This window comes from Haematobia irritans, chromosome 1, assembly GCF_050003625.1.
Source record: "Haematobia irritans isolate KBUSLIRL chromosome 1, ASM5000362v1, whole genome shotgun sequence".
Classification (NCBI taxonomy): domain Eukaryota; kingdom Metazoa; phylum Arthropoda; class Insecta; order Diptera; family Muscidae; genus Haematobia; species Haematobia irritans.
The window spans coordinates 86,221,764-86,234,258 of NC_134397.1; the positions used below are offsets into that span (position 1 = coordinate 86,221,764).

At 33.6% G+C, this 12,495-nt stretch overlaps 1 protein-coding gene and 1 pseudogene across 2 annotated transcripts in view; both read left to right on the top strand.

Moving 5' to 3' along the window:
• The window catches only part of LOC142221348 (aminopeptidase N), a 221,187-nt gene that overhangs the window by 158,697 nt on the left and 49,995 nt on the right, over positions 1-12,495 (top strand). For both annotated transcript variants that reach the window (XM_075291056.1, XM_075291058.1), the window contains exons 5-6: positions 4,137-4,216; positions 10,894-11,083. In XM_075291056.1, the coding sequence (XP_075147171.1) occupies positions 4,137-4,216; positions 10,894-11,083 (270 nt within the window). The remainder of the gene's footprint in view (positions 1-4,136; positions 4,217-10,893; positions 11,084-12,495) is intronic.
• LOC142219846 (uncharacterized) lies at positions 5,473-6,357 on the top strand (annotated as a pseudogene).

Consider the following 12,495-nt stretch of genomic DNA (forward strand, 5'->3'; position numbering starts at 1 on the left):
AGTCCCTCTTCATTTGTTGTTGCAAGGGAATTTGTTGTTTTTGTTTTCTGCTGGTTCAACAACCCACAGTTCCATTCATAGAAACCCATATAATTGCTTCGGCATTTGGTGGTATTGACTCTGGCTGGCTCGTTGTCAAGCATGTGACAGGTGTATTCTCACTCACCCCCGTTTACCGGTATTTCGATATCGCACAAGGTCATTACACTACGCTTCATATCCAGGTTGAGACCAAATGCCATCATAAAATCTGCTCCAATTATGACCTCGTCTACGATATCTGCCACAATGAACTTATAACTAATGGATTTGTTAGCAATAGTTAACTTTATGACGACCTTTCCATATACGGTTGCGGGTTCACCTGTAGCCGTGCGTAGCCTGACTCCAATTAGTGGTGTAACTTTTCCTTTTACTAAATCGGATCTAATGATAGATTTTAATGCACCAGTATCCAATGTCAAAGTTCGCTTGTCGCCATTAATACCACCCGCAATAGTCAAATTGTTATTTTTCTGTTGAACTATTCCTATAGCGATTGTGGGGCCATCACCTGTGGGAGCCAGCTCTTGTCCCGCTGAACTAGCTCGATTTAGTGTAAAGGTTACCCACTTGACTGTGAGATCACCATTTTGTGGTGATTGCCTGATGGGGATGTTGATCTTGACCGCTTGCGTCGTGTTTAAAACATTTCATTCTGGGTTTGTTTCTGCGAAAATTGCCTTTTGTGACGAATATGTTGCGCATTTTATATCTGGGTCTCTAATTCCATTCACAAAGGTCTCAATCTTGATGCGGTCCACAAGTGTATGGCTTTCTCCTGGATATGTCAAAAGCACCAACCGCTCAACTTCTGTTGCAATGTCTTGAAGAGTCTCATTTGATTTCTGGACTTTTCCTCTAATTCCATTCTGAAGATGTCTGGCTTATGTTCTCCGCCGTACTTACGTCGAAGTGCCGCTATTACTTTATTATAATTATTTCTAAAGGCAGCAGGAATGATTTGTATCACATCGGAGGCATTGCCCTTTAATGCCAATAGAAGTTCAATTAGTTTGTCATTATCATTCCACAAATTTCTAGAAGCAACCATTTCGTATTGGAATTTGAATACATCAAATGAAGTTGAGCCGTCGAAAACAGGAGGTTTGGTTTTCGAGTCCTCGATAACTCGCACTAGACCACCTTTAATATCCAGCTCTGACATTTTTTTTTTTTTTTTTTTGATGTGTAGATCCTTCATCATGAACCACAATTTTCTCATCCATAGAAAGAATTTTCTCACATTTCTCCATGCCTTCAGCAATTTGTTGAAGATTCTCATTTAGATTTCTAGAATTTTCGTCCATCTTTCTGGAGTTTTCCTCAATAATTTTTCTAGAATTCTCTTCCATAAATCTTCTAGAATTCTCTTCCATTTTTAAAGAATTTTCTTCAATAAGTTTTCTGGAATTCTCTTCCATCAATCTGCTCAAAACATTGAGCAATGATGTGTAATCCACTATACTTGAAGCTACCGATGGAGTTTCCAAGGCGCTGGCTACTACTGATTCGTCAAGATCTTCCTTATAATCAAACTCATGTGCTTCGATATCAATACTGCGCCGCTCGAACTCCTCCAGTAGTCGCTTTTGTAATTCAGCCTTATTTCCTGTAGTCGGCAACTTAATTTTGCTCAATTCCTTCTTCAAGTCTTCCACTCGAAGCTGATTAAACTTCATTGTAGATTTTTTTCGTTATTTCACTTCCGATGCCAATTGTTACGTTTTTATATTGAGGCGTATTTAATGACCCGATAATTAAAACACCGTTCTTATCAAATAACGACCATCTACAATTTATTTGTTTAACTGATAGGTTTCACTTATTTGCTCTACGATGTGTACAGTATGAATTTTAGTTTACGACTGACATGACAGCTCCATCCGCTCCCTGGCCTACAACCATCTAGATTAATCGATAAGCAGACATGGGACATCTTTATCTGTCAATATCGTACATATTTATCGGCTTATGCTCATTATCTTGACTACAACCATCTAGAATATTCTACAAGTAGCCGGCAGATGTCGCACATCAGATTATGCTCATAGTATTGTCTACAACTATCTAGAACAATCACTTGATCGCTTCTGATGGTTATGCTCATATTACTACAACAATAACAACAAATGAAGATAACAAAGCAAAAGGGGTTACTTTACAATGAGCAATTGAGAAAGATGTTTAGGAAAGTACTAGAAAATAAAATTTTAAATTAACGGAAATTAATTTAAGTACACTTAAATCTAGAAATATCATATGCGTAACAATACGAATAACACTTGGCATAGAAAAATATTTTAGTTCATTCGTACTAAGAAGTATTCAATCCTCTCAAAACTTAAGAAAACACACTTGTAGAATATAAGAAATTTTCCTATATTTCTTTTATCTACCTGTAATCGATACCTGTCATCTATGTTATGTAATCGATATGTTTTCGCGTGAGTTGTTTTTTAGTTGCGATCGTGTTGTTATGGTAGACTGGTACGGAGAGACTGTTAACAAATTATATGGTAAAATAATATAATAAATAACAAATAAAATTATAAAGTATTTGTTATTTTAAATTAGTGAGAAAATTTTGGTTTTTTGAAAATTATTAAACATAAATAACAAACAATAAATCTATCAATGTTCGTGATGGTGTATAAAGAAAGAAAACACCAACAGAATAACAATCCTTTCAGTCGTCTTCATTTTGGAGTCTTCAATTATCAGGTAACATTCAGTGCACTGACATATTGTGAAAAAATGTTTCAGTTTCAGTTTTCAAATTTAGGTTTTATTGGTCAACTAATACAGCTGAAACCTTACAACTACATTTTTCAACTACATAAATACATATATAGTGTCTTATATTTAGCGTATATAGTGTCTTATATTTAGCGGCTTAAACTTATTATTTATGCTAGTTACTTATCAAATTTTCTACATTAAACATAATATCCCTGAAAAATGACTACTAAAAACAGGGGCCATAACATTATTATTATTTCACTTAAAACTAAAAATTCAAAAAATATTTATAATATCCCTAAAGCTACTATTGTGCTAAACTGTAAACAGTGTCGTCCACGTCTAGCGTACCATAGCGTCTGTGATAGAAAACGAGCCTCTCATCTATGTAACTGTAATAAACATATCGGACTGATGTTCTGTACCAAGCAACCCCTGACTAACGGATTATCTACAAAAGATGCCCCATCAAGGAAATTTAATGCATTTCTAATCAGAAATACATCAATCTTATCAATTCCTGCAGAGTCGTAGATAGATTGGCTAGAAGATCTCCGCCATACTCCATCTTCTTCTCCAACAGGCCCTAAACCTACACAAGAAGCTAAAATCTTCCTCTCCCATACCTTGAGCAATTCCAATTGGTGGGAAGAAATTCCATACCAAATTGGAAATGCGTTGGCGATGATTGTCCTAATGATTTGTCGATAAATCAATAGTTTCACCCCCTTACTCAAATGGCACCTCTTTCGACGCTCAAATGGCTTGATTAGGTTAGGTGGCAGCCCGATGTATCAGGCTCACTTAGACTATTCAGTCCATTGTGATACCACATTGGTGAACTTCTCACTTATCACTGAGTGCTGCCCGATTCCATGTTAAGCTCAATTACAAGAGATCTCCTTTTTATAGCCGAGTCCGAACGGCATTCCACATTGCAGTGAAACCACTTAGAGAAGCTTTTAAACCCTCAGAAATGTCACCAGCAGTACTGAGGTGGGAAAAAACCGCTGAAAAACTTTTTGGTGTTCGGTCGATGCAGGAATCGAACCCACGACCTTGTGTGTGCAAGGCGGGCATGCTAACCATTGCACCACGGTGGCTCCCGAGTATAAGGGTTATGTCAACATTTTCTATTTATGTTTTGTAAGGATTTTGCTAAAAATGTTGGTCAACTTTGAGTGAATGGTGTAGCGAAACACACCTGATGGGACTAAATAGAGGGGTATACTGTATTCAAACATTTCTATATATTTCCGCAAATATTTCAGATTGATTTTTGAAGATTACTCGCTTACATATAAAATTGTTGTTTCGAATATACATTTTTTTACACCATTATTTTTATCTCATAGGTTCCATTCGAGGTTTCTATTGCAAGACCAAAGGATTTTGTAACGTTATTCAATACACAATTGCTTTGGACTGAGATGCAGTAAGTATATTTATAAATTATTTTGTAATGAGAATGATATTAGTATATAAATTTTATTATATTCTATGATTTATTGAATACTTTATACACACACAAAATAACCGCAAATAAATATTAACAACTTTATTTGTATGTTAAATCTGGTGAACCTCAACAAATTTGTTCATAGAATATCGTTAGCTGAAATGCAAACGGCCCTAACTAACAAAAATATCAAAATGTTTTTTGTTTATTGAATATAATGTTTTTATTCAAATTACATGTTCATACAGAATTACAGAGTCCTACGGTTAAAAACTGTTATTTTATTTACGAAATACAAAAGGCCCTTACTACAAAGTGTTCATTTTGATAAATGCAAAGCGCCCTAATTACACATAAGACAAATATGTGATTTGTCCCGTTACATCGTTTTGCTTTGTGGATGATAACACAGTAAACCCAATTATAGTTTTAGTGAACAGTGTTTTCTCAGGTTTAAAGTATAATTGAATTGTTCAAGCTTTCAGAAAATAGATTTCATATCTTTAAAATGAATTCGGATAGCGAAAATATGTCGGAAATAATTTATGAAGTGACGCAACCAAAATGGGAGTAATACCACAAAAAATTGGAGAGTTGATAACCAGCAAATACGTATGACAGGAAAGAAATATCAAGGTTTATCCAAAGGAAATATAAACGAGAGGAAGGCCAGAAAAATTAAAAATTCGTGTAAGTCAAAGTTCTGTGAGAAAAGTTCCAATAGAAAGAAGCTGCTCCCATTTTAAGGAAGATACGCGTAAAGAATTTTTTGACTCGTTCTGGAAAATGTCGTGGGATGAAAAAAAAAAAAAATATATGAAAACTTCAAACGCTCCAATACTAAAAATTACTTTCTAAAGCAAAATACAAATCGAATACAAGTCTGTAAACAAATGTTTCTATCAACTTTGGGCTTATCACAGAAAAAGGTACGTTGTTGGACCCAATCCAGTGGTTTACATTGCCCAAAAAAGTAAAAAAAAAACGCAAAATTCTGAATAAACAAAGAGTACACCATAAAAAAATGTGGCTACTTACAAAAATGGTTAGAAGATTTACCGAAGTTGGAGTCGCACTATCGTATCGTATCGCAAATATACCACAAAAATATATTTTAAGCAGATTTGAAAACATACAGAGAGATTTATGAACTTTATTCTCAATCATGCGAAGAACATATAAGTAGTGATATTACTCGAGCATCATTTCCAGTTTTTTATGAAATAGAAAAGATGCGAAAACAGAAGCAAAATGATATCGACCCCAAACCAGATTTATGCCTACTATTATGCATAGATATGGAAGCAGTCAAACTTATACCACAGGAGCTCCTCTTATTACAAGATGAAACTACAAGTGCGCAACTTCACTATATACAATGTTATAAGTCACGAGTCTGATAATTACGTTTGGGATGAAACCGAAGGAAGTCTTGTCTCATCAACGATTAACACAATTGTTTTAAAACCCGAACTTTTGAAACATCCTTACATTCACCATACACTTAGTTATCTACTCAGATGGTTGTTCTTATCCAAACCGAAATGTTGTCCTTTCGAATGCACTACTCTCTTTATGTGTAGAAAAAGACATTACCATAGAACACAAATACTTGGTAGTAGGTCACACGCAAATGGAATGTGATTCCATCATTCTCTTATTGAGAGACGAATCTAAAACAAACAAATAAATTTGCCATTTCAACTAGTAGAATCAATAAGACTTGCCCGGAAAAGTCCTATGCCTCTACAAGTTCACCACTTAAATTACAAATATTTCCTTGATTACGAGTCTATTCCAATGAGATATTCATCTATAAGACCAGGTAAGGTATAGTGTTAATTTACAACAAATTTTCCAAAACTTTATTGCTTAATATATTTTTAGGGCGGAAAACAGGAGACCCTACTGTCAATATGATACGTGCATTGGCAGGCGAACAAACTGGAATAAACTGCTATAAATGAAGATTATGCGCAGCTACCTCAAAGAACTACAAAACAATTCACAGTAGTCGAACCTTCCCAATTGCACCTGAACAGACTAGCAATTTCTAAAACAAAGTGCTACCAGCAGACTGCCGTTATTTTTATGACAATATTCCCTATGAAAATTAATAATTACACTAGTGCTATTAATACATAAGTATAATTTATCGTTACTTCTGAAATGAACTACATATTTATTTAACCCTAGGATAGGCGATAAGCTTTCGATCACTAAGCGCTCAAAGTCAAATTTGGTCTGGCCAGACCAAGTAGTCTATCCTAGTGTTAAAGAACTTTTATCATGAATTCATTTTATTTTTATATACTTCTTAATTTCATATATCATACAGAAAAAAATGACAGCGAAAATCTAAATATCTTAAATTTGTGTTCTCATACAAACATTTATGCCCAATATATTTTTAGTTTTATTAATAAATTTATTGTTTTTTCTTTAAATTTTTTATTAGTTTAATAATTTAGTGTCATGTAATCAAAATTTTTGTTTGTATTTTTATTATTGTTATTATTTTTACTTTTAGAAATTTAGTAGTTTACATTAACGGTCTCATTATATTTTTTAACGTAAAATTGATTTGTCAGTAGGATATAGAGATACCTTATATATATCATATTTATTTGATTTTTAATTATTATTATTAGTTTTTAAGAAATATTTGAAGTTTAACCAATAATATATTTTGTAACGACTAGGGCCTCTATGAGGCTATGTTACTAATAAAGTTGAAATAAACAAAAAAAAGTAGCGAACACCGTTTTTCGTAGAAGGGTTTCCAAGCGCAACGCAGCTTAAACAACCGTTGCTAAAGATTACTTGCAGAATGATCCAAACGTTAGTGCAAACAAGTTTTTTCGTAGACAATCTTAACAATGCGATTATCGTGAAGAAATACAGAATCCCACTACTGATGTTAAAAGAGACCGAAGAACGATTGATGAATAATTTCGACAAAACATTGGCTGAACTGACTACGGATGTAAATAATTTAAAATAACGTATTTCAAATTTAGAAAAGGAGGACGATGAAATAAACCTTTTAAAATCGGATATGCCCTATTAAGACAAGAAAACTCTCAGGTGGCCTGTGAATTTCGTATTGTTACGTTTTTATATTGATGCATGTTTAATAACCCGATAATTAAATTACAGTTCTTTTCAAATAACGACAATCTACAATTTATTTGTTTAACTGATAGGTTTCACTTATTTGCTCTACGATGTGTACTGTATAAACTTTAGCTTACGACTGACTTCACAGCTCCCTGTGTCAGCTCTTTTATAGTACTGTATAACGATATCGAAAATTCTCGGTTGTCTGGCCTACAACATTCTAGACTATTCTACTACTACCTGGTAGATGTCGCACGGCCGATATCGCACATATTTATCGGCTTATGCTCATTGTCTTGTCTACAATCATCTGGAACATTCTACTATATGCATAGATGATTATGGTCATATTACTACAACTATAACAATAAGAAATGAAGATAACAAAACAAAAGGGGTTACTTTACAATGAACGATTGGGAAACTAAGAACACAAAAGATGTTTAGAAAAGTACCAGAAAATAAAGAAATGATTTTGACAAGTGATGACGTAATTTGACCGTTACAATTTGAAATTTTAAATTAACGGATACCAATTTGAATAAACTTAAATCTAGAAATATCAAATTCGTAACAGTATTAACGGCATTCCTTAAAAAAAGAGAGAGTTCAGAATGACATATTTGTTAGAATTTGCACCTCAATGAGCATAAAACCTCCACAAATAAAATCAATACACCGCCTTCATAATCGCAATAACACTAAAATTTTAAATTCGACAAGAACTTTTGGCTCAAATCAGTAGCAACTTATTAAAAAACCAACAATCAGCAATTGATACTCAATAATATTGTGTTTAACTCAAATTCCAAATACAACACAAACTACCAGCTTCTGCAAGACGCCATACGACTGAAGAAAAAAGGACTTGTAAAAGCTGCATATCCATTTCGAGGACTCGTGTACATCAAACCAACTGACAGCAATGAACCTAAATGTATATTTTATTCCAAAGTCTTGGATGATTTTACTTCTTCCGTTAATCTGTCTGATTTGGAAAAAATATATAAATATTACTCTTCTCAGTTGTTTCTATTATTTTTTGCCAATAACTTTATATAATTTATATTTGTTATAATTTACTAGGTCATATAAGTTCGTATTGTGATTCAATGTTATTATCGTATTGTGATTCAATGTTATTATGATTTTCTGGATTAAACTTAATTCCTATGAATGCGCTGCTGATGAACTTCCCATTGTGGCAATCGTACGATAGAACTAATGGAGGTTCGTATTGAACTAATGGAGGTTCGGATAGAACTAATGGAGGTTCCAGAGACATAACTAAATACTTAGTAAGGATTCTATCTAAAGGAACGAACGGTATATCAATCTGTCACATTGACGCGCAGAGTTGCGAATAAGATACACGAATTCAAATACATATTTGAGGATACGTGTACTGACGTCTCAGACACTTGGTTAAGCTTCTCAATTCCCAAAGGATTAATAAATTTAGGGGGATATTCCGTTTTCAGGTATGATAGGAGTTTTTAATTCGAATATTCTAATTAATTCCACATTTACAGATAATATGTTAGCTATTGGTTTATATACAACTAATAATACGAGTCCAACACATTTTTCATCCTCTTATAACACTCTTCTGTATTTGTTCTTTGTCAATAATTTGTCTGATCTCCTTATATACGATTGGATCCTTTTTTCTCGAAGCACGACCTTATTTTCCTGTCTTATAAACTTGACCTTCAAAGAGATCACATCGAATACACTTACCGTGATTTCCGTAATTTGAATTATGTCTTTTTGAAAAACAACTTTATCCTCAAGGTAGGGGCAAACCTCCACAAACTCAGGCAAATTTGATTGCACAATATCAAGGTTAAGGTTAGGTTAAAGTGGCAGCCCGATTAAGTTTCAGGCTCATTTAGACTATTCAGTCCATTGTGATCACAATATCAAGGTAGCCTCCTTTTGTCATGATTCCTTATCACTAAGCAACGGCAAAGTGTGTCACCATCCCCATACCTATGATTTACGATTTGTGTGATGTGGTGTTTCTGGAGACTTTGTCATTTCCAGGTCATTACCAGTAATGTTCAGAGGTCGTTACCAGTAATGTTCTATTGCATTAGATTAAAAACGGTTTATTTTTGTTCCATCTGACCATTTAACTTATTTCCAGTCATCAACGTCCCTTAATAACGATTGCAAAAAGTGAAAACATGCATTCTGTTTTGCTCCCCACACGGATGAAAAAGACTGTTTCTCATATGTTTGGCTATACACATTATATGTTTGGAACACAAATTTTTAAACACAATATTTTCGAGTGCAAGCATATAATGTTCATAAACTAGCATAACATGTTTGGGACATATATGTTAATATGTTAGAACATATTATGTTTGGGACATAAAATGTTTGTAAATATAATATGCTTGGATGCAAACATATATTAATTTAGAAATAGCCTATAAACATATATGTGTTTAGTAGCTTGGAGCGCTTTTTAACAGGGAGCGATATTGAATTAAGTTGGTGGTTGTTGCTTGTTATTACAAAATTAACATTTTATTTTTCCTTGGGCAATTGATCAGCTACTTCTTTGTTCCTTACAAACTGTGTGGTCCGCTGTTCGAATCCCCGTCCGGCAAAAGGTAAAATTAAATTAAAAAATCATACAATTGAATAATTTCTTCTACAATGTTTGTATTACAGAAAAAGGTGCTAAGAACTAAAAAATCTCGTGGAAGTGAGAAAGATGTGGGGGAATATACAATTGGGCAGAAACAAAATTTTGAGCATTCAGGTCGAAAACCTATGTTGTTAGCACCTATATTACCTGTTTATTTTCATAATTCGTTATGATTGTAAATATATAAATAAATAAAATTTTGAGCACAATATTGGTTGGGAGAATTTTTTTTAAGCATATAATATTTTTGGGTGCAAAATGCTTCCAAACATATTATATGTTCACATAATAACATATTGTTTTTTGGAAGACAACATTATTGAATTTGGATGCAAAAATACAAAATGTTTGGAACTTAGACTAACCAAACATATATTGTTTAGACCAATATGCTTTCAAACCTATTATATATTGGAAGAGATCAAACATATAAATTTTTGGGCAATAGCCAAAAATGTATATTCTTGAAGCAAAATATGTTTGGGAGTATATGTTACAGAAGCAATATTTTATGAGCGTGCACTGTGTTTTAGTCGGTTTATATTTAAAGTCTATTGATTTTGTAGAACTATAAAAAAATGTTTTCCAAAGCGGTTCATATTTAAATATTTCCATACGCAAATAAATAACTTTATATAGCTTCCATCAAATTTTAATGAGTTATGATGTTATCAAACCTTTCGGGGTACAATATAGTTGGTCCCGCCCGACTTTAGACTTTACTTACTTGTTTTTTTTTTACTTAAAAATTTTCAATTAAAAAGTTTTCAGTTTCAATTAACTTTTTAATTGGAAATATGTTGTTGATATTTTTTCTGTGAATACTGAAAAGACCATTTTAGTACCATTTTTTTTAAATTTCTTTTTTCAGAGATGTTGAAAATTCCGCTTCCGACTACGTTATCGACCACTTTGAAATAACGCCGCCTATGTCAACATTTACTTTCGGATTTGTAACTGCGCAATTGGAAAAATTAGATATCCATTCGAATATTTCAAGCGATTTCGAACCATTCGAAATAAATATGTGGGGTTCCAGAAATATGGTACCTAACTTAGATGTAAGTATAGAGAAAAATGTTGTTATAATTCACAAAATTAATTCATTAAATAAGTAGAACAATTTAATTAACTGTACTGTTAGGTTCAAGTGGCATCCCGATTTTATTCAGGCTCATTTAGACTACCCCATTGTGATATAATATTAACTAAAAGTACCAATTACATATGGGCACTTCTAGCTTTAACCGCTGAACCTTCTGGATTATTTTCTTCTGTTGAACCAACCAGATTGCTCCAAAAACATTAACAAACTGCTTAAGTTAACGTTTTCCAGGTCCGTCAGTAATCTAAAGCTATATGCTCCTAAAATTCGCTTACGCCTTACACAAAATGCAGGACACTCACACAAGATGTGTTTATTTGATTCCTCTTCCTCCGCATCATGACAGCTCATACAGTAGCCATTAGTTTTTCACGCCAGTAGTTTTTGCAAACACGCCTATCATGCCGCGACCCGTTATAGCAGATATCAGGTGTGATATCTGACGTCTTGAAAAAATAACATATCTAGTGTGCGGTTTAAGTTTAGGTGGTGCCATATTTGCTTAGTGTCGTTGCAACCCTTGCAATTCTTCCATCGGACATTCGCCATCATAACATCCTTCTTACGCAGTAAGAGCCTACAGGTAGCCAGAGGCATACCAACAGATTCTAGTTCCCTTGGAATATGTAAGGTAGTTCCTAGCCTTGCTAACTCGTCCGCTTCGCAGTTACCTGGTATGATTCTATGGCCAGACACCCTCGTTGAGAGATTTGCGGCAGTAGATGGCCGTTTTCGAGTTAAGGAACACAGAATCCAAGGATTTTATTGCAGGTAGACTGTCTGAGTATATATTAATGCCAACATTTGTTGGAACATTACTTCTCAGCCAATTCGCCACCTCTCTTATTGCTAATATTTCAGCCTTAAAAACAATACAGTGATTAGGTATTTTTTTTCGCTATTCAAAGTTCAAGGTCTTTAGAAGTTCGAAGTTATTGTACTGTTAAATTCCTAATTAAAATTCTATCATCATAGTTTTGATAAGAAATAAAATATTCGTGTGACAAAATCAATGAAATTTTAAATTTAAGCCTTTTACCGAGAAAAATTGCAGTTGTTAGAATATGCGTTGGCACAAGTTTTAGGTCGCACGGAATTCAGTTTTATGTTATGTATTCAAGTTGTAATATTGAATACAATATTCATGAAATATTTTAAAAACTATGGGAAGGCTATATATGTAAATTTGAACCGATATATACTACCTCTCATGACAGTAAAAACTTCCTCAGATGTTAGCATGTAGTAGTGTTTTACAAATTCTATCCAGCAAAGAAAACTCATCGAAATCAGTTCATAATTGCGGAGTTGAAAGCCAAAACAAAATTGCACACCCCCCGAGATGATCAATGCCTACAGGTCAGCCCG